Source organism: Euprymna scolopes, chromosome 6 (genome assembly GCF_053919585.1).
Source record: "Euprymna scolopes isolate OS-2025 chromosome 6, ASM5391958v1, whole genome shotgun sequence".
Classification (NCBI taxonomy): Eukaryota; Metazoa; Mollusca; class Cephalopoda; order Sepiida; family Sepiolidae; genus Euprymna; species Euprymna scolopes.
Window position 1 is genome coordinate 50,932,073 of NC_136487.1, and position 27,546 is coordinate 50,959,618.

At 29.7% G+C, this 27,546-nt stretch overlaps 1 protein-coding gene across 7 annotated transcripts in view; it reads right to left on the bottom strand.

Annotated features, from left to right (window-relative positions):
• Window positions 1-27,546, bottom strand: part of LOC145277647 (fasciclin-2-like) — a 248,853-nt gene that overhangs the window by 48,174 nt on the left and 173,133 nt on the right. For 2 of the 7 annotated variants that reach the window (XM_080129237.1, XM_080129241.1), the window contains exon 16: window positions 23,930-23,992. The exons of 2 other annotated variants lie outside the window; for them this stretch is intronic. In XM_080129237.1, the coding sequence (XP_079985363.1) occupies window positions 23,930-23,992 (63 nt within the window). Of the gene's footprint in view, window positions 1-12,620; window positions 12,741-23,929; window positions 23,993-27,163; window positions 27,197-27,546 lie in introns of all 7 variants that reach the window. 3 more of the 7 variants (XM_080129238.1, XM_080129242.1, XM_080129240.1) reach the window with 2 other exon arrangements.

Consider the following 27,546-nt stretch of genomic DNA (forward strand, 5'->3'; position numbering starts at 1 on the left):
GTGTTTGTCTTTTAGCTTTTGACTTTTAGCTGGACATACAAACACACAGACAACTGCTCTTTATATAATAAACTACCAGGGCTACTCTGTGTTGCTCGAAGCAAAAGTGTAACATATTTCTATTAAAACTTCTATCTCTCTATTTTTCTCTTCCTAACCCCTCTTTTGCTACTGCTCGACACATTACTCTCAAGATGGACACACACAAATCCAACCTGCCTTTATATAATAAATTTCTTAAGTCTAAAGTAAATAAGTTCTTGATGAGCCGTTCCATATAAGTTATCAAATTTACCAAATTTTCATTACTAATGATTACTATATTGTCCAATTTCTACTGTACACTCTTTAACCCCTATCCTTGAGTGGCCTCTGGGCCTTGATAATGTGGTGATGCCTATGTAAAAAAAAAAAAAAAAAAAAAAAAAGTTGGTATTTCAAAATTAGCACAAGATTCCATTGAAAAACTGCTCCCTCCCCTCCAATCCTGTACAAAAACTGACCTGTAGAAAATGAATAATTTTTCTTAAATTTTAGATATTATCCATCCGAGGATATGCTGATCAAGAAAATACTAAAATTATGGGTATTTGTTTTGCTATTTTTTAGTTTTAGTCGGATCGTACCAGTGTATTTTGCAAAGCAGATTCTCGTAAATGTTCATCTGAATTAGAAACTTATGCAAACTGCCAGAATATATCCAGCATTGGCCAAATTGATCAGCCAATCAGAAAGTGACAACAAACGTGATTACTTAATAAGAAGCCACATAATTAGACAACTTTTGATAAATTGAAAGAAAAGGAGAGAAAAAGTTATTAATTTGAACTTGTGGAGAAGCACACAGCAATTAATCTATGCTGGACAAGTTAGTACAGACATAGAATACTGTCAATAGGAAAAACTGATAGTATCTGAAATGATAGCCACAAAAAAATCTGCAAAACAGGATGTGTGGTGAGCTTGGAACATACTGCTACAGATTGGAGGAGCTACCTCAAACCCTACCCCGCCTTTAGTTTTTTTTTTTTTTTTTTTTTTAAATCATGCGAGAAAACAAATATATTTCTACTTATTAAAAAAAAAAAAAAAAATGAATAAAATAAAAAAACAATATTCGTTCATAAAACTTATGGTCGGTTGTTATATTTTATTGCTTTTCTATTTTTGTGTTTTTCAATTGTAACTCGTATCCAATGTATATTGTTATTTTCTGTTTTGTAGTATTTTTAAGATTTGCTTGGTGACACTTGGTTTACGTCAGGTACCAGGCAAACCAAAGCGGACATTTACAAAAATCTGGTTTACAAAATGCGCTAGTGCCAACCGGCCAAACAAACATACACAGAGACAACTACTCTTTATATCATAGATCACCAAATATCTCACTTTAAAAAAAATTGTACTTCTGTTTTACTAATAATACTTATGCCAATAATAGTGATTTATAGTGTCTTAATATACTTTCCTTCCAAGTGATTGTTAAATTTTCAATATTTATGTGTTGCAACAACGTACTTAACAAAAAAAAAAAGAGGATTTGTTCAATTTAATCTTATTTTGCTTTGATTATAATTACTTTTTAAAAGCAAATATTTGATCAGAAATCGTTGCTCGAATGCTTTTCTTTTAAAAGCATTCGTTTAACTTCAAATATGTTGACAGATCTGCACCCTACTTTATATTACAAACAGTACGACTTGCTAGTCTGAAATTCCTTGTTTAGAAGAAAAAAAAAACAAAAAAAAACCTAAAACGGTAGATTAATTAAAAGATCAATGAGAATTAAATAAGGAGAAAAAGAAAGAAAAAAAAAGGAAGAAACATAAGCGATAATTCTTTCAATCTGAACAGAGTATTTAATTATTTAGCATTTTCAACCTCACCCAAAAGTCAAAGTTGTTCATTTTAAAGTAATGCTCTAAAACTCTGAGAGGAAGAGGATGATGATGTAACAATACTTCCAGAATTAATCATCCTTTCAGAATGTTGCACCTAATAGACAGCAAAAATCAGTGCCCACCCTCCCTCTACACACCTGATATAGATGGAACTAAAAGAAACTAAGTTTTGTCCATAGCTCATACATGCTGCTTAATTCTACAATCTAATCTCTAGTAAGTGTGACCTATGTACTTGAAATTGACACATAAATCCATATACTAATACATTTATTTTATTTAATGTATATTTGTAGCGGAGAAAAATTTGCTACCTATGCTTTCCATGCCCTCATTAAAATATCAACTGTATTAGACACCTACTATAAGCTTAGCCTTACATCATTTTTGTTATAGAAGGAACAAATACTCATAATTTGTGTCCTTGTTTCAACTCTGAGGAGAAATTCGGAGCTAGAGTTCTCAAGGAAGCTCAAGGCTGTATACACCAGCATCCTGGCAATTTCTGCAACGGTGCTCAAACCAAGTGTATCAGCGCTCGTCTTTCTGATGGATTATTCCAGTAATTTAAAGAAGGTGTGTGTGGAGTGCAACTCCAAACCGTTTCAAGAAGGAAGGAGACCTACATATGTCTACATTATAGTTAACCTACCATTTTGTCCAATGAGCAGCAGTCCATTTTTAAATATGATAATCTGCAATGTGGATTTCCACCCCACAAATCCAAATTTTTACCCTAAAAGAGAAGCTGAAATGCTGTAATCTGTGTATCGTAACATGATATACAGATGTGCTAGTAAAAAATCAGAATATGTAGAAAGAGCAAATTTCTGCTAGAAATTAAGTTAATGCATTTGAGTCTGATCTATCTCTCTCGGGTGTTGAACTGCAACCAGAACAGACGTGTTTAAGAGACCTCCTCCACCTCCACCACCCCAGAAGTATAAACTAAGGCTAAATTCACAGGGCATCATGTAACACCTATGTATACTGAAACAAAATAAAATAGTAAAAGAATTATAAAATCCCAGCACTACAAGAGTGTGCATATCTGTGTGGAGGGTTCTTAGCAAATTGATTGAGGACTCAGTTCAGCCCATAATTAGATGAGAACCACCACAAGGACACTCACAGAAAAACAGCCATTTTGGTGTTGCTTTCCACAATTCAAATCTCTATGTATAAAAGAATTCAGAAGTTTGATGAAATACAAAGAACACTGTTAAACTTTAAGTCACTCAATGAACTTGAATGAAAATTGGATCAAACCAACTTAATACAAAAATTAAAATGGGATTATTCAGATTACTATTTTATATCCAAAACCTTTTGGCTAATGTAATTTACAACCTTTTTCATTTTTGGAAATTTTTTATCTGAAAATGGTTATGTTGAACTCGGGATAATATATGGCTCTTCTAACCGAACTATTTTCTATATAAAGATTGTAATCAATTCAAGCCTCATTATACATTTGAAATCCTCTTAAAATAAGCATTAGAAATGTTCAAATAAGTTTCAGTTTCAACATCACGTTTTTCATATTCATTTTTCTCATAATATATGTATTCAACAAGAAAATGAAAATCCGTAACAAAATCCACCCTGAACTGGAATGAACGATGCTGGTAAATTAATATAATCATCAAAAAGGAAAATCTTTTCAAAACGCTTAAATTCTAAAACTTTATTGAAAATTGTGTACTAAGCTGTCTGATCAAGAAATAAAATACATGTAAAAATTTACCCCTTCTCTCAAAAAAAAATAAAAATAAATAAAAATAAAATCATGTTTGAGCAACTAAACTAATCTAAACTATTTTGTTTTTTTAATTTTAGAAAGAAAGAAAAAAATGAAGCAGTCAGTCACTTTAGTATGAGATTGAAGGAAAGAGGAGAGAACAGACTTTATGGGAAGAGAATTAAAAATGAAAATTCAAAGATAAATATAATGTAATGCATGTCTTGCCTGACAAATGAAATGGATGAATCAACAAGTGGACATAGAGAATATTTTCAAATTTCAAAACTAAACTAGGAAAATGATTAAGTCTAATTCAATTGCATAATAAAAAGGCAGTAAGAAAAAAAAAAGCAAATGTAAAGATAGAGTACGCAGGAGAAAAAGAAAAAAGAAAGATAGAAGAAGAGGTAAAAGTAGAACGGTAGAAGAGGAAGAGGTAGAAGAATCTCAAGAAGAAAGAAAACGAAAAAAGCAAGAAAGAAAGAAAACGAAAGAAAACGAAGAAAGAAAACGAAGAAAGAAAACGAAGAAAAAAGCAAGAAGAAAGAAAACGAAGAAAAAAGCAAGAAGAAAGAAAACGAAGAAAAAAGCAAGAAGAAAGAAAACGAAGAAAAAAGCAAGAAGAAAGAAAACGAAGAAAAAAGCAAGAAGAAAGAAAACGAAGAAAAAAGCAAGAAGAAAGAAAACGAAGAAAAAAGCAAGAAAGAAAACGAAGAAAAAAGCAAGAAAGAAAACGAAGAAAAAAGCAAGAAAGAAAACGAAGAAAAAAGCAAGAAGAAAACGAAGAAAAAAGCAAGAAGAAAGAAAACGAAGAAAAAAGCAAAAAAAAAACAAAAAAAACAGAAGAAAACAGTTAAAAACATCAAAGAAAGAAGTAACAGAAGAAATAAAATATTAGAACAATGAAAAAAACAAAAAAGGAAAAATCAAAGAAAATAAGAAAAGAGGAAAATAAGAAAAGAGGAAGTGCTGCATTTGTAAAGTAATAAAAATTATAAAGACTGCAGAACAAATTGAATAGTGATAATCGAATCATAAGACTTGTTTTAATATTTTTTAAGTTGATCAATTTGAATGAGTAATAAAAACATCACTTTTAGGAATTCATAAAAGAAATGATATTTTCATTCAATCGTATTAATGTGACACAATCGATAACGTTTTTCATTTGGTTTAGCTCAAATGACCTGAATATTTGTTTTCAACCCAAAAAATCGCTTTCTATTTGATGACAAAGGTTTCAAAATTATTTTCAAATTTTTAAAGAGATGCTGGCTACTTTTTTTTTTTAATAACTAGTCAGTGATCAAGTCTAAAAACCATCCAAGGATAAGGGTCAATCAGCTGGATAGATTCACAGTTGAATGATGAACATTGTAAAGGATCACATAATGGGATAAATAAACTTTGATGATATTTGACAAGTATATTTGATATTACATTTGATGATGATCACATAGTCCTCAGGGGAGCAGTCTTGTGGCACCATGTTTCACAGATGGAAGTTTCTTGAAAACTCTGTTCACTGAAATTCTGTTTGATGTTAAGCACATAAAGTGAAATTTCTTTGCAGTGATGGATGGTTGTGACCTTTTGAAATTCACAAAGGATTTTAAAGCCTAGTGAATAGGAATGGTTTTTTTTTTTTTTTTTTTTTTTTTTTTTTTTTGCGTGAATCAAATTTTGAAGGCAAGAGTCCATTTGTATCCCTAAACTACAACATGAAATTCAAAACATGTTTAAATGTTGTCGGATCAAAGAACTAATATTTGTTTTCTCAGGTCAAGTAGTTTAAATATTTTTCATGAATGACTATAAATGCAAGCATGTTCCCATACAGTTGCAAATGGTGGCAGCTCAGTTTCTTAGCATTAAAAAAAAAAAAAAAATAGATACCAACAAATACTATACAACCATTCATCTTCTTTCAATGGGAGACAACATGTTAAAAATAATGGCCATATAGTCATGGACAGATAAGAACAAAATCTCTCATTCTGTAGAAATTATAGAAACACCAATTTTTTTTCTTTCACATTATAAGAGTCACAAGTTCTATTTTTTCTTTCAGTTTAAAAGTTGACAACATTGTCAACAAAACGTGTCCCATCTTGTTATGGTGCTGTCAAAAACGAAGGTAAAACTAATTACATGAAAATGTTTGAAGAAAAAATCTAAAGCTAAGTACAAACAATATATATATATATATATATATATATATATATATATACACACACACAAAGTGTAAGAGGGCGTTTTGGAGAAATTGGCAAACAATCAAAATGGCAACGCAACATTTTTTTTTTTTTACATAACATATCTGGAAAGCAAAAAAGATCCATTTGGTTAGTAAAACTATCAGAACAAAGATGCTGCCAACTAACACACCTACACACACGTGTTTACAAACACTTGTTTCTAACCATTTTGTAAATATATATGCATACATTTATGATTTTATAGTATACAAACGTCACCAAACATTCACAAAAATGCTTCACCAGAGCATAACGCATTCTTTTTAGCTTGACTGTGCTGATTGAAGTATTTTTACGAATGTTTGGTAAAGTTTGTATACTTACAAAAATGGGCAGTAAACAAAATGTTTTTTGAATGAACTAGGATTATACGCTAAATTAAGAGCTCTAGTCATATTCTACACTATTGAGCTACTATATAAACCTTTGTGCGAATCTTACAAAAATATGTGCAGTGTATGCTAATAGTGAGAGCACTAAACCGCAAAAACCATGGCACACGTGAAAGTTGTGACGTGTTTCGTAGCAACAATGTAGAACACGGTTAACAAATAACAGTTTTAAAAACTTAATTCTTCTTTAGATAAAAAAAGAGAAAGGTTCACAAAGGATTAAGCTAACAAATGCTTTACAAAAAAAAAAAATAAAACAAAAAGAAATTTACTAATCCAAAACTTTTCAGAGGAATTCAACAGGTCTATGTGAAGATGAGATGGTCAGTTATTGCAGGAGGGAAAACAAATAGATAAACTTTTATCGCATTAGATAAGTGACTTTTTTTCATTGGAAATCAAACAAGGCAAATAAACAATAAAAAGTACAATAAGTCACACTTAAGTGCTCAACCTGGGGGTCATTGTAAACTTCAAAAGTTAAAGTAAAACCATGCAAGAGTTGGAAAGTCCAAATTCTCTACAACTATCACACACAATTTCCATACAAACACATTGTTGAATATCTTAAAAGAAAAGGGATTTTTTTTAATAAACAATAAAAGATTGAAATTAAGCAATCATTTTCTTGTTCACATTTACTCAAAGAATATAACAAACCAGAAAGGATAGAAGTGAATTATTTTGAACACAATTGTACATAAAAAAAAAAAAAGATTCAACTGTCGAATAACTGATGAATTCTTGTTAGTCAACATTCATAGAAATATTAAATCCTATATCAATGGAAGGAGACCTCTTCAATCAGTCTTCTCTCTTGACTTCCTTTAAGAAAAAAATATATAAAATAAAAACAAATGAAAAATAAAGTTTAGCTCCTTAACAGTCATATTGAAAAAAAAAAAAAAAATGTTGATACAAAAATATATTTCACTGTTGACAACGCAAGGGAAGAATCAACAGTTCTAAAATGTGTTGGACTCTTTCAGAAGAGAACACAAAATATAGCGAAAATTTTTAAGGAGGTTCATAAAATTTAAAAAGAAAATTATGATAAAAATAAAATAAAAAATAAAAAAGGAGGATGGGTTGGTATTATAAGGGAGAACAAAAACAGAAAAATGGAGACATTCAATCAGAATTATTCTTGCCAAATCAACGGAAGTATTTCAATTTGTTGATAAAGATATGAGAGATTTGTTCAATTTTATAACAGTGCTGCAATAAAAAGTACTCCTTTTCTTTGTTATACTAATGCATAAAATGAAAGGCTCACTGGCTCATGTTCGTTGGTTGGTCTCGTCAGATGAAGCATTATCATGTTGTGCATTGTATATGCGGTGGAAGAGGAATAGCAGTGAGGCCAATATAAACCGGAGACAGTGAACAATTCATCTTGTTTAGATGAAAGTTTAAATGCGAAACTCGACTATGATAGTAATTTTTCATCTGCACTACTATTGTAAAATTGAACTGAATTTCTTATTGTAAAAGAAAGGAAGGTCGTGTTACACAGTGTAGAAAGTGAAAGTTTGATTTTCATTTAAAGCCAAGCAAAAGACAGCAACAAAACAGAGACATTAGACAAAAGACAAAACAAGTAAAAAAAAAAAAAAAAAAAAAACTAGCTTTCAATCAATCAGTCTCAATAGCAGACACAAAGAGTAGCAACCTTTCTTCTGACACCATTATTTATACTAATATTATTTCTATATATATTCTTCAAAGTTTTCAACCTTTAAAAATTATATGTAAAAAATAAATAAATAAATAAAAAAACAAAACAAAAAAAAACCTTTTGTCCCAATCCTTCATTACAAAACCCCATCACTTGTAAGTCCAATAATCTCTTGTAATTACTGCATTAGTTTGCGCCAAAAAGTTTACACTGGTCCTAATATTATTTTAGCGGTCATCAGTTGTTTATTATAAAAAAAACTGTTTCTGGGATTTACAAAACAAAGCAGTATTTTATATCATGGCTCCTCAGCAGTGTTGATCAAGTACTACCTCCCTTAAAAATAAAAACGTTCCTAAGACACACACACACATGATATATGATTAATCTGTGTATGTATTTCTTGTTATTGAAAATGTGTTTCTTGGTTAAAAAAGAATTCATTCACATTTGAAAAATAAAATGATGGTTATATAAGGTAAACAAAATTAGCTTTTAAATTCAATAACCACAAGTTAGTATTACATATAAATATCCTACTCTCCAATACATACATACTTTCAATAAAAAAAAAAAACAACAACAACAAAAAAAAACATAATTAAGGCGATATGAAATACATACTAATAGACACCAAATTCTTGTCACTTTATGTACACGAATCAAGTCTGAAATCTAATGCAGATGCTTGTAATATGCACAAGTTATTTTACAGACTGATAAAGATTTTGATTTGATTATGAACACATTACTTGTGCTTAACATTAATAAGAACATGATAAATATATGCAGAAGATTATATTTTAATAAGGGGAAAAAAATATTCTCTTTGCACTTCAAACGTACAATTTCATATTTTTTTAAATTTTTATTTGTGGACAATTATACTCATTTTTATAGTTGTTTCACAACATTTTGGTCAACTATTCCTCTGTAGAGATTCAATGTCTCTATAGTTCCAGGTGAGCATTGTCTGAAGGTAGTGGTTTCAATCCTACCCAAAACCGACCAGAGGATTAGTTGGCCAAAACGTGGTGAAGCGACAACAACTGTGGAAAGCATTAATTACTGAAGATACAGTTGAAGATTAAGCATTCCTATCTGTCGCGGCTAACCTGACAGAGGCCAGCGTGATAGTTGGCTGAAACATTGTGAAACAACTATGAAAATGAGGATAATAGTCCGCAAATAAATAAAAAATATACAAATTACTCGTCTCAAAGAATTCCAACAATTAAATAATGTACAATTTCATGTAAAGCTGTCGGACATATGTATGAGAGTGTCACAAAAAACAATAAGAATAAATGTCATAATTAAAAAAAAAAACATAAGGTAAAAAAGCCCTTACAAGTATTTAATGTTGAGTTATAAGTATCATTTTTTAAATAAATGAAACTTATAACTCAACATTAAATACTTGTGTTTTAAGAATATTTTTTTATTTGTCCGAAATAGTAAAAATTATATTACCAATTAAAATTTACTTTTCTTTTCCTTAATAGTTTTTTTTTTTTTACTTTTCAAATGTGAAGCAATTTTAAGAAACACATACACACATATATAGCATGTATAATAAGTTTGAGAAAAATCAATACAATGCTCGATCATAGCTAAAAAGCTAATAGAATTAATTTCATTTAAACATTATATAAAAATATTACCCAGGTTTCATCTATTAGTCCTTCTGGATAAAATCCAACTGGTCATTACAAAAAAAGATTTGTCAGTCCAATTCGTTATCAAAATCGGAATTAAAAATGGTTCAACGAGTAAATTTTGTTGTGTTCACTCCCCCCCCCCCCATTCCCCCACAAAGGGAACTAACAACTCTTTCTGCAATGACCAGCTGGATTTTATCCTAAATTCAGTATGACTAGATTGACGATTCTCAGGTATCCCTAACTAATGCATAATATTTGAATATATATATATATATATATATATATATATTCTCCTCTCAATAGTGGCAAGCTTTTCTTATCTTGAAAAGTTTTACTTTGTTAAAGATTCATTTTTTGATAACAAGATTATATATATGAAAACAATTTTGTAATACTAATTCAAAATGTTGCTAATTTTAATTCACAATATGACTCTTTCAGCGACTATATATTATTGTCAATTATTCACTACTTAAGAGAGACTAAGCCTAATTTTTAGAGGGAGAGCGAAATATTGCATTAGGTACCATTCTAGAGTTAAACGTAGCACCCCTCCCTTAAAATAAAGGCCTTGCATACATCGACAAGTGTTCCTATTTACAATGCTTCCCCACGGGACAGAGTTAGACACCAGGGTCGTTTTTTAACGTGGAGAAAAGGAACAAAAATAAAAATTGTCTCAGTCGTGAAGGATTTCTCCTCCACTGACAGAACAAGAAATTGAAGTGCAGCATCTGAAGAACAGATACTACACTGTGATGGTGTTTATTTGCTCCCCCACCGAGCAAATTAGGCACAAGGCCGATTTTTAATGTGAGGAGTGAAGGGAGGGGGAAGGGAAAAAGGGGACCAGCTCCCGAGAGGTGGGAAATGGGAGCTGGTTAATGGTCAGGCATGTGGGGTTGCCCCCACATCTGGTCTTTGCTAGTCATAGCTAGTCATAGCTTGCAGCATCTGCCGGAACAGATACTACACTGTGATCTTGTCCCGGAGGCCAACCATACATCGACAAGTGTTGTCGGCAACTATTTCAGTAATTACAGTGTTGATGCATTTCGTTTGCTATACATTTTAATAAAATGAGTAAAACGAAATATACTTTTTTTTAAAAATAAAATGTGCTAAACTAGATAAGATGTAGAAAAGTCATTTTTTGTTCAATGATTTAGAAGATTGCATAAGAACATTATGAAAATGTGATTTTGTGTTTAAAGGAGAAAAGCAAATTGTATTCTGGGAAAATGACTGGAATTATTAGAGAAAATTTAATTAACAAAGATCAATTTATTTAGAAAAAAAAAAAAAAAAAAAATTTACACCACCGTGCGAATAAAATCTGAATTAAAATTCCAGGAATATTATATAAAAAGGAAATCAATTTCTTATATTTTACAACTGTTTGTCTTTTTTTTTTTTTTTTTTTTTTCAGAGTTAAATTTAGATCATGCTAAATAATGGTACAGTTGAAAAAATATATGCAGGAATTTATCATGTTGAAAGAAAGGATGTGTTTAAAACAGAGAAGCGTGGAAGGGAATCCAAGAATTTATCAATGATAAAGAATTAGTCGGAAGAATAAGTAACAAAACAGACAAGATCAAAAAAAATATAATTTTATAACTTACAAGTACACAATGAGAATAAAAAAAATTATGCTCAATACTATAAATTCTTAACTCCATTACTGATCCAAGCATTAGACCGGGTTCCATGTTCCAAGGAGCATGAAACCTGGTGTAGTGTTGGGGAGTTATGGGCGATTTGTAACTTTAACAATTATATAGATTATGACAAATACAACTTATCTTAACACTTTACTACAGTTTCATTGATTATCCAATCAGCAAAACAAGATGATTTTATACATTTAAATACAAACTAGGCACATATTCAAATTTATAAAAACGCCCAGGAATTTATTCATACATTTTGGTAATTGGATAATCAATGAAACTGCAATAAAATCTGAGATAAGTTATAGTTATGAAGCTTCATCTTAAAGCATACTAACACTTGTGTGTATAAAATCTGCTGTCTTGATTAGATTCCCTTCTGAGAAGTTGATTTTCATATATATATATATATATATATATATATATATATCATCAACTTCATATGTAAGAGCATCATATATATATATATATATATATATATATATATATATCATCAACTTCATATGTAAGAGCATCATATATATATATATATATATATATATATATATATATCATCAACTTCATATGTAAGAGCATCATATTTATTTATGTAAATATCCAGGCTTTAGGAAATTAGTATTTCATAAACAAAATTAACTTAGCTCGGAATATCTGGAACAATGAGTCTGAATGATCATCTAAATTCTTCTTAAAAGAAGCACGCACACTCATCAGAGAAAGACACTAAAATCTTTTAGACTATTGCTTGTCTCTCCCTGATAGAAGAGTATTTTTTTTTCTTGTTATGTTCCTTTAAGGAGATTTTGGACTGACGACAATCGGCTGGACTCTTACTGCCCAGATATTCCAACCTAGGCTAAGTTTGTCTGTGAAACCCAAGTTTTCATTATGTGTGATATTTACATGAATAAATAAATTATTAATCAGAAGAAAAATAAGAAATCTTATTAAACCAGCAAAGAAGGAATTTGTTTTAGATGTGATAGAGAAGAATAGGTTCTGGTAAATTGTGTGAATTGAAATAGATGTTGATTAAGTACACCATTAAAATTAGTTTGGAAAAAAGTAAACATGTGGTGGCTTTGAGTCAATTCCAGCAGAAAGTGTCAGAGGAATCAGAGATGGTAAAAGTGATGATGAGCCATAAATGCCATCACACACACATACACACGGAAAGAGAAAAGGAGAGACACACACACACAAATACACAGAGTATGTGTGTATTTGGGTTTCAAAGTGTGTGTGTGTGTGTGTGCATGGCTACCTGCTCGGCAAAAACAGGCATGCAAATCAAGAAAATCTGCCTTCACCCGTTGTTGTCATCCTTCTTTCCGCCTTTGTGGTCGTTCCAACATTAGTTGGAAGAGCAATGCTGGTCATTTCTAAAGACCAACTATAAAGAGTTCTAGTTTGAACAAAAGATTGGTCACCTGCGGGAGAGAACAACAATGAGAGGATGATAAACAAGTAGGGTAGGTCCTGTGGAGTTGATTGGCCAGAAGCAGATTCATTTTGACAATGATCCAAACTGTGGGATTGCAATAACTTACAGGTTTGAGTGGAGAGAGAATCATAAACTGTTGTGCAATAAATAAGAGCAGACATACTTAGTTTAATATTACATAATACATTATTAATATTACATGGATTGAGAAAAAAAAAATCTTTAAAAAGTAGCAGATTTGGGAATATGAATGGCCATATCTGATTTCTAATATTTTCAGTTGAAATTATTATCAATAGTGTGTCCTTACCGGTAAACGGTAAAACTGGAGGGCATACTTTTTTTTCACTCCTTTTATATACTGCATAATTCCGTATAGCACATATTTTTTTTTTTAAGTATTACATTTAAATAATGTTATTAATTCATCATTCACTCTCAAGTTTGGACATCCAAAAATGAACAGAACATTATTATAAACAAATCTTAATTACCTACTATTTTGATAACTAAATTCATGTAAAACAAATTGTCTTGTTTACAAGAAATAATATTTCGAGTCAGCTGTTGCTGATGTTTGTGTTCTTTAAAATACATACAGAATGAGTTATCTGGCTTAATGTTGCACAAAGGCTAAAATGGTATACCTATTCTATAGTGAAACAAAAAGTAAATTATCAATTTCCTTGCTTTTGCATATATTTTCTATTCTTTATATATACCATTTTTTTAATTAATCAGAAGCTTGATATTTAAACTATAACAAAAGAGGATGTATGAATAGCCATTTTGCTAGATTCCAAAGTCCAAGAATCTTATTCATCTTACTAGTCATTTTTTTTTTTTTTTTCAAAACAAAAACTCAACATTTCCAGATTTCTTTGGTTAATAGAAGAACAACATATAGATGTATGTCAATTCTAGAAATTTCATCTATCAACTAATAAAAAAAAAGTTCTCACAGAAAAGTGCAAAACGAAGTAATAGGTAAAATACAGAACGAACCAAAACTCATATCAAGTTCATTACCAGTTGTGGAAGTTTAAAAAAAGAAAAAAAAGAAAAAAAAAAAAAGAAGCTATCTACTATAGGATGACATCTTGTTATATATATATATATATATATATATATATATATATATATATACATACACACACACTAATATTTAATCTAAATATTTTTTAAATGCGACTATGACACACTAAATAAAAAATAACTAATTATAAGTAACATTATGTTTGTTTATGGCAAGATTAAATCCATCATTTTTGGAAAATTCTTTATACATATATAAAAATAAGTTTTAAAAAGCCAAACAAAAATACAAGCATTAAGAAAAAATATAAGAAATAAATGATCAGCCATGCATTGAAAAAAAAAAAAAAACAAAAAAAAAAACACGAAATGAAAAAAAAAAAGGTTAATTTTGCTACAATGTTTAAAAAGATCAAGTGTCAAACTTAATCTTTTTTTTGCCAATACATGAAAGCATGAAATTGTTTTTCCTTAATTTTTGTAGCTTTTTATTTATAGCTGCAAAAAAATGTTTTTTATTAAAAGACCTAATGTTTGCGTCATATTTGTACCTTCTCAATTTTTAATCAAAAATGTGGCTCAAAGAGCATATGCAGGTGTTTTAATTTTATTCTTTTTACTGTAACCTCTTCAAAATACCCAACTATAACATCATAATAGGTTAGATTTATACAATCACAACTTAAAAAAATTAATTAGAACAAAAATAAGAATAATCAGAATATATTTTAAACATTTTATGACTGAGAAGAGAAATTGGGCTGAAAAGAAACAAAATCAGACAATAATATCGAAAGGAAACTTCATGAAAAGTCACAGAAGATTCTTAAGTTTTCTGTCAAGAATCAAGATGGCTACAGTAGAACCCCATTCCGGGGTTGGGATCGTAAGGTGAAATCGCCAAATGGCCAGGCCGAAACAAAATTTTACACAGTACATATTAAAAATTAGTGACAAAATACAGTACAGTATATAATACGCATGTATATAATCAAATAACATTATAAATAACACCGTAAGGCGACGCAAATACCGTAAGCAGGGGCCAGAAAAACATTGTATTCTACATCATAACCTGAAAAAATCCTGGGGTCACCGTATCTCGGGGTTCTACTATATATTCAAATTTGAATTTACAACTTATTCCAATTGTTTTAATAATTTAGGAGGAAATCCTAGGCTTATTACACTAGACATTATTATTTTTTTTACATCTATTATTAATGGAGAGTTGGTATCTGTTTGAAGGCAAAACTACTATTAGTACCATGAACTATTTTACTATCTTTTAATGTTCAATTCAATTTATAATACTATTTTAAACTGACGATGTGATCGTTAGCAGAAATTAAGGATATATAAACACACATACGCACGTACAGGATATATAAACACACATACGCACGCACAGTGTGTTACACTTTTTGCATCAACTTCATAATGTGTCTGGATATCCCAAATACTAAGGAATGTTATATAGTGCGGAAGGCTTGAGTGCATAAGAAACAATATAACTGCACATATCCTAACTGGTGTCAACTTTATTCCATCAAACTGGATGGAGAGCAGGCATGAGCCATTGCCTGGTGTTGGTCATCTTCTGCCCTGAGAGACAATGGATACTTTCTGTAAGGAATAGCCAAGCAATAACAAGTTTAGAGTAAAAGAAGTGTTGCTTCATGTCAAGTGCCACTTCTGACTCTAAATTTCTCAAGCAGGGAGGATCAAAGAGAACCTGAAGTGGATGCTGATGTGGAGTGCTCAATTCAAATCCTCTGGGTGCCTCACTACCACTTTTCATTATGAACCCTGGTAACCTTTATATGGTCCCTTTTGTAAATACATGATTCTACAAAAAACTGAGAAAAATCAATGACAAAAAGAGACTCAAGTCCTTAAAAACTTATGCTTATGTATATGAATTTTCATTTTTTTGTGTGGAGATAGGAGTTTTTTTTTTTTTTTTTTTACACAGTGGTCACCACTTATCAAGGCCCGGAAGCCACTCAGGGATAAGGGTTAGTGCAAGTACATTACGTTAGTGTGGAGATTTGATGAAGTGTTTACTTAAGGGGGCGGTTCATTAGGAATTTGTTAATGTTGGACTTGAAGACATCCAAGTTGTAGTCAGGTGGGAAGCAGGCAGACGGAACAGAGTTCCACAGGCGTGCATTCTAAGAAAGAAGCTTTGTTCATGGAATCTACGTTTTGATTTAGACACAGATAAAGAGTGGGGGAAATTTTTCACAGTGGATTCGGCTAGACGGGTGTTTTTCGTGAAGGATTGGCGAGGGGGGACCAGAGATTGGAGTTCAGACGAGCACCTGCCATGGATATAACGATAAAACAAGGATAGGCTCACAACTTCTATTCTGTGGGAGAGAGGTTGCAGGGTAGACAAAAGGGCATCCCCTACTAAGCCACGCTTGATTCTTGGCAGAGTCAGAATTTGATTACATGGTAAAAAAGACAATCAAGTATATATATAAAAAAATACAAAATCTATTAGATTACAGAAAAACAAAATAATAAAGCTTACCTTCCTTGGCTAGAAAAAAAAATACCCCAAACCCTCCCTAACCCTACTCACCGAACACTGAAAGAAAAAAAAAACATACAAAAACGCAGACTTATATATATATATATATATATATATATATATATATATATATATATATGCCCAAGTGCATAAGAGGCTACAAATAAAAAGTGCAAGAAAGCATGTAGAGTTGAGTTTTTTTAAAACTTCATAACTTTCATCAGGCTGTAAGTTGTTTCGCACGATGAGGCTGTTTGAAACAATGAACAACCTCTGCTTAGAGAGTTGAAGCACAGGTATAATAATAACAGGTCAGTAGATGGCAGACTTAATTGGAAATGTACCCCCCAGCACACATGATAGAAATGAGGGAACTTAGCTGTTAGGGCTTCAATATAAATCCATAACAGCCAAATGAGGCATGGGCAAACAGATTGTGCTCTCAATGCCAAATGAAGTGATTTTGGATGCTTTAAATTGTTTGATGATATTTGCAAGAGAATATGAAGGAATAAGGCGTGAAAGTATTTTTTGTGGGGAGGGAGAAAAAGAGAGAAAGATAGTAAGAGAATTATAAAATGATTAAAAAGTCCAAGTAATGTAACTGAAACAGCTAAATTGGACGAGAAATCCAACCAGCGTGTAAAAATGTTGATTGTTCCCAAGATCCAAATTTGTCCGCAGACAAATTAAAAAAAAATGGAGAGATGGAGATATATGAAAGTGTAAGATTAAAATGTAGATTTAGACATTGTTTGGAGTGTATACACAAACAAAAAGTGAAGAAAAAAAGACGATGCTCCTATGCAAATGAAAAGTATTCACAAAATATAAGGAAGATAAGGAGAGGGAGTACGAAGATTCTTTTTTTTTTGGTTTCCAGTTAGAATCGTATTAGTTCCAGTCAAAAAGTTCAAGATTTAAAAGGAAGAGTATCATGAAAAAAAGAAAAAAAAAAAAGAAAAGATAATTTCTTTTTATGTCTGACATAATTTGCAAGAGACAAAACTCTGCATTAGGAATATTAATTCCTCTCTAGCGACACTTGTTAGATCTGAAACAATTTTTGAAAACACCAAAGGTCAAAGAAATTAAAATATTCCATTTGGTTTAACAAGACTGCGATAACTGCACTGACTGTCAAAGCTGATTTATATGCATTTGAAAAAGAAAAAAAGATTCTATCTTCCAATCGGATTATGACAACGTCCGATAACCAAAACATGAACATAATTCATTTCTTTGGCATATATGACAAGAATTGGGTATAAGTTCAATTCCAAAATTCCAACTTGATAGAAAATAAGTTTCAAATTTGTGAGAAATGGACATTTTACAAATAAAAAAAATTTTTTTTTTTTTAGAGCACTGCCCTAGAGATACATTCCCAAACTGCTTAAATTTGCAACTACTGAAAAGTGTATTTGTCTGTAGACGTGAAAGCCAGTGCAATGAAGAAAAAGCAACAAAATAAGGTTGACAAGAATAAAGAAAGGCGCCAATAATTAGCAGACCAATGACAAAAACAAAGCGTCTGAGTGAAGATTAGTATGAAATAAAGGAAAAAGTTAAAACAAAGGATGAGGACAGACTCCATGATAAAAAAACGGTTAACATTAGATGAGGAATGCAATCGTTTAATTTTATTCTAAAAATATGATAATCAAACCCAAAGCGTGGAAAATAAACGTGAGCTGCAGACGGTAACGCAGGTGTCCCAAGGAAGAATCTTAACTGAATTTTTTTCTAATCTTATATACAAAGTACTACCAGTGTCTAAATAATAGCTTTTCTTATAGAAAATCAATATTTAACTCTGAACATAAATAGATGTTGAGCCATTTCAAATCAAGTTTATCATAAACATAATTAATCTTAATCTATATCCTATTTTTAGTTAATGAGATTTAGAGGAGATAGGTTTTCTCCTTCATAAAACCCACTCTTTGTACAAAATCAATATTTAATTCTGTTTTGCCATAAATAACTGATAAATATCAGTATTTTGAATGAATTTTATTGAAAAAAAATTATCCAACACAAAATTCCATTTCTTCGTGTTCATGTAAAGAGGGAGTGGGAGTTAATCTTTTTTCAAATAAGTACTCTCACTAACACTCTTCAAACACAAGTGACATTTTTTTTTACATACGGCCATATTTGTTCTCAACAGCAAATGAAAATATCAATACCAGAGTAATAATGGTGAAAAGAATTTACAAAATTTGGGGGTCTATTTCATGAAATATTTAAAAGATTTAATTTGTACATTCTTGTATATTCTGCACAAAAAAAAAAAAAAAAAAAAAAAAAAAAATGAAATATGGTTACTGACTAAAATAAAATATGCTCAAAGAGGCCCAATTTATAACATAAATTGTATATCAGTGTCCATCATTTGCAAGTAAAGACAATGCCATATACTAATGGTAAACACAAATTGTTACAAATAAAATAAACGGACTCCCAATGGTAACATTTTGTATTAGAGAATGTTATTAGTACTGTGGGATTAAACATTTTTTTTTTCTTTAAACTTCTAAAATAAACTAAGAATATAAATGGTATTTTATAAAACTGAAAATGTACCTACCCGATGTTGTCTAGTATGCATTGAAGTCATTTTAGTTTTTAATGTTTATTTGATTGCACATTTTTAAACCTAACTTGTAGGGGGAGGGGAGAAAAAGATAACATTCTCTGATAAACAAACTTGTAATAAATCGTATCGAAAAAAAAATAAAAAATTAAATACCATTAAAAAAATAGAGTTTAGAGTTACATTTTTAAAAAAAAATGTATTTATATCAGCCATCTTTTTTTACCATGCCAACTTGTATGTGCTTCAAATAGGTGATTAAACTTAATATAAACTTACTGTTTTCTAGATTCTTTTTTTTTTTTTTATTACTTTTGTTCATCACAAAACATATTGCTGCTGAAGCATAAGGGGTTACCATGATTGGGACCAGATTTCTTCCTTTTTTTTTTTTTTTTTTTTTTTTTTTTTTTTTTAAATAAAATTTATGTTTGTACTAAAAACATGATTTTAAATAAAAAAAAAACAGTTGTTTGCAAACGAAAAGACTCCACAGAAACTGATTTCACTGTAAATAATAACCGGCCATGAATATTCTTTGAATCTTTAAAAGAAACCTTTTTGAAAAAAATGCTTTGTTCTAAGAAAAGATAAAGAGCATGAGTGATACATTGAAGTTCAGTTAGAGAATATAAGGAAGCTGTATTCTCACACTTCTGAACACTATAATAGAATCAGAACCGTGCCTTATTTCTATTTCTCTGCCAGAATGCACAGTAATTCTTTAACTTTTAACCTGTAGACATAATTAGCAAATACAGTTTTTCTACGAGGAAGAATCTATATTAATTACCTCCTTGATTAAATCAATAAGCAAAAAGAATAATGGACTCTACAACATTGCATTCCTTCCTAGAAATAATCAATTTACTCATTCAGATTCTGTAATTAAAGATTTCAAATTAATTATCATTAGTAACGTGAATGGATTTTTTTTTTTCATCTTTATGGAACATTTTATTGGTTTGTCACTTTTCAGTTTTATATAGCATTTTGTTGATGGAAAAATATTTAATGCGACAAAGCATATCTACAAAAAATTCTGTCCATCAGTTGGTTTATCTTTCACTTATTTTGGAATTTAAATTTTATACGTACTGCATATTAAAAATCTAAGTATAAGTGCAAATGTGTTTTACAAGTAGAATAAAACTTTACAAAAGATCCCCAAAGAGTTACAACATAATAAGAGATACTTTATGACAATTTACTTTTGTCTATTTTATCTCATTATTTATGATCATTATTCTCTTGGATTTCAGAAGACAAAAAATTTTACAGGTAAATGAATTATTTAGATGGTTTCGTCATTGTTCTCGCAACTATTCATGTTTAAGTGTAAACTGTTTTCGCAAGGTCAACAAATGCATCAAGTGTAGAATTTTTATTTTAAATTCCTTTTATGAATCGTATTTTCTTAATGTTTTATGGCACATGGTAAAAATCTATTCTATCCAGGATAAGAATCCGTTATACACATTGTAAATCCTATGTTGCAAATCTAATAATTTGTTTACTTAAACATGTGATAGTTTATTTTGTTTTAGGATATGGTAATCTCTATGATATTTTAATTTTTTGAATTAGTAAACTGGTAAAATAAAGAAACCGGGGGAAATTTATGGTTAATAATGTAGGTATTGAATGTCTGAATATTGGATGGGGGGGGGGGGGGAGCAAGTTAAATGTTATGTTGTGAGTATTAAAAGATGTGCAAAAAAAATTAGTAGCACTGTAAATCTAGTTTTGTTAAGTAGATTTTTTTTGTAGCGAGGCAATTATAGAAATTCAGAGAGCTGAGCCCCCCTTCCCGCTAATTTTAAAATTTTTAATTATATATATATATATATATATATATATATATATATATATATATATATACACACACACACAAAAAAAATGCATTCCTGAATCCAGATAGACAATGAAGAAAGTTAAAAAAAAAAAAAAAAAAAAAAAAAATTATTTTTTCTTTTTAAAAGATAACAAAACGCAACACAGAGTCCAGTCCTTTTCTTGAAGGAATAAAAAGCATAAAAGAGAGAGAGACAAAGGCATTAAAAAGACGAACACTTAGAAGCATTGGTGTCAGCAGCAGCAACTAAATGGCCAAGTGAAAACCAATCACTCACATATGCGCGCACACACATACAGAAGTGAATTATTATTAGTAGTGGTAGTAGTAGTAGTATTATCAATGATTAATATTACTCCAAAGCCATTCATAGATATCAACTATCCATCAGACTATGAAGAACATAAAAAAACTGCATGTTCTTAAGATCTCCCATCAAAATATATGGGGTTTCAGACACCAGAAACAAAAAACAGTTAAGCCTAGAGTTTATGCCCAATAAAAAAGACATTAATAGAAACACCAAAGCAGAAATAGCAGTTCAACTTAATTGTATTGTGAATGTCTAGTGAGAAATAGATATATACTAGTGAGACCCATGAAAGTTCCATGGTGCTTTCTGTATAATTTACTATTAATAATAATATTCTTTTTTAAAATAATGTCTTTAAGAGTGAATACTATTAAGAAAACAATGGTCTCTTTCTTTTGTAAAAATAACAGCCATTGTAAGCTAAATATTCTTCAAATAAAGTGTCTTTAAAATTGTAGCAGTTTAATTAAATTTAAAACAATATTCTGTCTTTATACCGTAAAAATAATGGCCAGCCAAATAGTCTGAAAATTAAAACTGATGTCACTTTTCAAAATTTATTTAAAATTGTACCGTTTACTCAGCAAGATGATATAATTTGATTTTGGAATAATTCATTTGTAAAATAGGTAAAGTAGAGATTGTTTATCTTAGTGAAATAAAATTAATCACCATCTTTCATGACAGGAGGATCTTAATTTTGTAAAATGTGTGCAAAAGATGATAATGCACATACGAACATAAAATACCTAAACATATTATATAAATTACAAATAATCTTTATTAGCCTAAATCTATGTTAGACGATTTTATGTTTATTAAAAATAAATGAATAAAATGATTAAAATTTAAAAAATTTGGAATCTTGTTTCTTGAGTTAACAAAAAAAAAATTTATATGGTAAAATCTATAAATTCGATTCTAATTTTAGGTCATAAAAACTTGTTATTATGTAGAAAATATAAAAAAAAACAAAAAAAAACCTAACTTTTTTTTTTATATTCAAGATTTTAAAATATCTTTACGGTGCAAAATAGTTTTCCTACGTCAAGAAATTCACAGAAACTGATAAAACTGATGACTAGTTAAATTTTTTTAAAATCAAATTAAGTTATCATCTTTAGCCATTTCTATTTTTTTGTGCTATTACTTACAGAAAATGTAAGAGTTCTTATGTACATGTGCAATCAAATTTGAAAAGCTTGTTTTCATTCATCAACATGTGCATTTTAGACTTTTTATTTCAATTTGATTAGGCAGCAAACATTTCCTGGTGGCCTGCAATTTCGATCTTCAAGCTTTATAATTTTAATTGGTTGTTTTGTTTTATGGCATATCAACCTTTTTCGGATTATTTAATGCTAAATTCAGTAAATTTGAAAAAAGGTTTTATGCTTCAAGGTGTTTATATCTTCAAATATTTATTCATGGTGTTTAGTTTGGTTGTTTTGTACAGAAAATTTTTGTTTTGGCTTTTTAGAACATGATTAAATTTTGCAAAGGAAAGGCAAAAAACAAAAAACCATAACATCATTTTAGGTCAGGAAGCCGATATCTTCAGACATCCTAATCTAATAGTACAAGATATTGGTGATCTTGGTGACTAATTCCATTCAAATATAAAAATCTTTGTAAATGGTTTGCATCTAAATTTCCTTGGGTTACTCGACTTTCCTTTAGTCTTTTCACTTCAAGATGTCTGCATTTTTTTTTTTTTAATCATTACATCCAAATATAATTATCACTGAATAGTGATAAAATTGTTGGACATGTAGAATGGATTGATATGTAGAATATTCAGAATACTTTTTAGTTTGAAATTCTGTATAGGTTATTATGTTAGGCATAAAGATTTCTAAGTTTGAGTTGAAGGTTTCCAAGTCATAAAAGATGCACTCTAACAAACTGAAAGGTTATATTGGACAAAACGTTAAGAACCGGGACAAGAATAGTAGTATTAATAATCTAAATAATACACATAAAAAATAATTTAAATATAAAAAGGCAAACCTAATTATTGAAAGAAATAGAATTATAATCATGGATTGCTAGAAATATTAAAACAATGAGATAATTTATAAGTGACATTTTTGAGAACTACAACATTCAAGTATAAAATATAATTCAACATATTTTACTAAAATTATGGAGATGTTTTGAAATAAGTATGACATAAATTATGAATGAGAATATTTATGTTTTCATTGCTGGCAAAGACAAAAAAAAAAACAAAGAAAAAAAAAATGGAATTTAATAAATGACTACATTATCTCTGCTTTGGTCTATTTCTGTAAGAAAAAAAAAAAAAAGAAATTGAAGAGGAACCTAACAAGAATCAACATGCGACTTAAAAAAAAAAAAAAAAAAAAAAAAAAAAAAAAAAAAAAAAATTAAAAATATCTGCTCATGTTTGAGACCGATAAAGGCCATGCAGCAAAAAATGTTAAATAACTAGAATCAACCAATGTTGTTTCCATGTCGTTGTATCCATGCTGGCGTTTGATTATATTTACAAAAAAAAAAAAAAATAATGAGAGAAACCTCAGAAGCGACGAAGACATTAAAAAACAACAACATTGTAAGTGTTAAATGAAACAAATTACTTAACAGAAGAAACATTGAATGAATAAAAAAAGTTGGAAGGATAATGAGAGCTGATTCGATGGATGAAATGAATGAAAATATGGCAAGGAGTGGCCAGTTGTGGTAAAAAAAAAAAAACGAAAACAAAAAAAACTCCAGCCTGGAGTGGAGCAGGTGGATGAAGTCGCTGTTCACCAGAGGTGAGGTGATCACTCCGTTGATAGCGTTTTTTTTGGGGGGGACAAACTAACCTTTGCTTGTATCCTTGTTACTATTTGCATTCTGCTGTGGTACCTCGACAACAGCGAACGGATCTGAAATGATTGATGGAGCCCATAGCATCTTTATTGCATTCACCGGATTTATCAAAGAACAAAAAAAAAATATTGGTTAAAAAAAAAAAAAAAAAAAAATTTGAAATAGCAAAGTGTCACAAGCGGCATGATCAGAAAGATCATGGAGGCAGAAGACCAGGATGGGGTGGATCAGAGGTCATACCTTTGGGTTGATGCATATGCGGGGAAAAGTTATGTGTTTACTTAAATCAAAATCCATGACTTATCAAGTGATGTACGTAGAATATATGAGTGATACGACGATGGTGATGATGAAAAAGGATGAGAATGATAGGCCAACATATAACCCCCCCTCTCCATACATCTAAACTATCTAAAAATAGATGGTTATATGCCGATATATATGGAATATAGGACAACAAAGTTTAGTACAAAGATTATTCATAATTCAATACGTGAAATATGTAAATTTTTTTTTTTTTTTTTTTTTTTAACAAAAGGCACATTCAAGATTAACACAGAGATTTTTTTTTTTTTGGTTTTAAATTCCACAACTATTACCAAGATGATCACACATGGTTTTGAAAATTGTGCTTGTAAAATTCAACTCAGCTATCAGAGCAGTCAAATCATGGCTTAGAGGGCTCGGAGAAGGAACAATAAATAAACATTTTCATTTAGAATTAACATACTTGCCTAATAATAACATTCTAAAAGTTTAATTTCCCAGACAATTTAAATTGTTAATAAAATGTTATCATTTATTAGATGTATTGTGATGAGTTTTATTTTTTTGAATGCATAGATTGAAAAATAAAACAAGGAATTGTTACTGGATAACCAAAAACGATACATTTGAGAAATGAAGTTTGGTCGTTTTGTTTCATAGCATTGCTAACCTTTCGGGTTATTTTATGCCAAATCCACTCATTTTGGTAAAAGTTTTTTTGTTTCAAGTTCTATATATCTTTAAATATTTATTCATACTGTTTGGTTTGGTTGTTTTGTAAAGAAATATTATTTTTGGCTTTGCAAAGCATGATTGAGTTTTGCAAAGGGAAAGAGGGAAACAACATTTTTCACAACATTGATGTTTTTTTAAATCAGGAAGCTGGTATCTTCAGATAGTCTGATCTGGTAACACCAGGATGGGAAATAAAGAAAGAAGGCAAAAATAATCTGTCTTGTGGATAATGCAGTGCTACACAAAAAACATTGATGAAAAGCACTTGTCTAGCCACAACCACCATCAACAATTTCCCCTCATTCTCCTATCTGTGCCTAAATCTAAACACAAATTCCATGAAAAAAGCTTTTTTCCTAGAACTGCTTGCCCATGGAACTGTTCCACTGAACTACTTCCCTGCTAACTACATCATGGTCACCTTCAAGTTCAGTGTAAACAAGTTTTTGATGTCTTGCTCCCTTAAATAATCATATTTTACCCAACTTTCACCACCATCGATCATTATGCTGTTATCTCACTGAACACTTTACATTCACTAACCTTTATCAATGAGTGGCTTTCGGACCTTAAGAAGTGGTGACCCCCAAGTGTGTGTGTGTGTATATATATATATATATATATATATATATATATATATATATTTATATATATATATATATATATAAATAAAGAACACTAAACATCTTGTTGCTATTTTTTTTGTGTTTTTTACAACATATGACATCATGGCTTTCCAAAAAATTAAAATACCAATCAAAATGCAAGTTCATTAGAAATTATTTTCTACTGCCTAAGATGAAATCTAGTGAAAGAGCATATGTTTTCTTTGTGGCTGTGCGAGAATGTTTTGCAACAAAGACCTTAATGGTCAATAATCAAAAACAGATAAAGAAATGCTATTTTAAAACATTTTTTTTGTCATTTGAAAAGGAAATAACCAAAATTAGATAACTAGACAGAAAAAAGAAAACAAATTTGTTTTAATGAGATCTCATTTTTGGAAAAGTCAAAAGAAAGAAGTAGACAAAATATTTTTTTTCAACGTTACAATGATTATGGGTCACAATTATTTATTATTATTATTACAAGATTAAAATTAATGCTACTTGTTCAGAATTCACCCAATATCAAAAAAAAAAAAAAAAAAAAAAAAAAATCTATATGACATGATGGAAAGAAAATATTGTATTCCAAAAATCATAAATTTATGAAGTAGTTTTATTTTTAAATAAAATCAAATTAATGGCTAACTGATTAGAGACCGTTTTACAATATTTTTAAAACGCCCCCCTCCTCATAAATAAATAAAAATAAAATAAAAAATAAGGGAGATAATTCAAACTTATAACATTTTAGTTGTAATGCCTATGATATCACATTAATCGCTTAAAACTGACTTTATAAAAATAAAACTACTTGACAAATTTATGTGATTTTTGGAATACAATATTTTCTTTCCGCCACAGATATGCACGTCATAGAGATTTTTCTTATTCTTTTTAATATGGGGTAAATTCAGGACAAGCACCAAAAATAGATAAATAAGAGGCAATAATTAGAATGTAAATAAGTTTGTTGATTTGTGAACCATCAGTTTCGGTGTTTGTCAGAAATACAGCAAAATGAATCAATGGATGAACACATCTTAAAACTTAGCATGTTATAAGAAAAACATCACATGTGCAGATACCCAGTTTTAATACTTCAGTAAGGACTAGAGGAGACTGTTTGCTTTAACAAATAAAATAGTATTAATGAATTCAGATAGTTCTAGAGAGTTACCTGGGTAATTGTGTTTGAAGTTACCATTCAGCTGACGAACAGTAATCCTTCAATTCCAATAGATCTTTTTTTTAATCCAGTAAATCGTATTTTTCACAAATCCAATAAGCATTTTATAACATCATATAATAAAAAATATATATGATTAGTAAAAAATATAAATAAAATGTATCCACATCTTATGTACGGTATCCTGTTAAAAAAAAATTTGTAAATTAAAAAAAAAAAGTAAAAAAAAAATAAATTAAAAAAAAAAAGAAAGCGATAGAGATAAAGAAAGATAGCCTTATTATAGGAGTTGGAAATAATAAAAGGGGCGAGAATAAAGCACAATACAAATATATTACATTAATCGATTCTAAGAAGCTGTTTATCGTTGCAGTTGGCAGTGAGTTTTGCGCTAATATAAATGTATTTTTTGGTTTGGTGAATCGGCTTACCCTCTTCTTCTATCAGATTGTCTTCTGGATATTCTGAATCGGAAAATGCAGAGGATAAGATTATTCTTATTGTGGAAAGAGAAAACACCCAATCAAGTGAAAATGCCAAAATCAAAAGGAGTCATAACGTGGAGTTGACAGAAGAACATAATATTGGAATTGAACTTCAGAAAAAAAAAAAAAAGATCAGTTTTATAAAAAAAAATTTTATTTGGATTATTTGGAACATCATTCTCATCTTGGTTGTTATATTCAAAATATTTCAACATTACACATTATATATATATATATATATATATATATATTTATTACACACATACATAAATTTTCTTTAACATATAAACAGATCAAATTTACAAAGTAAAACTCATAAAAAGCAATCC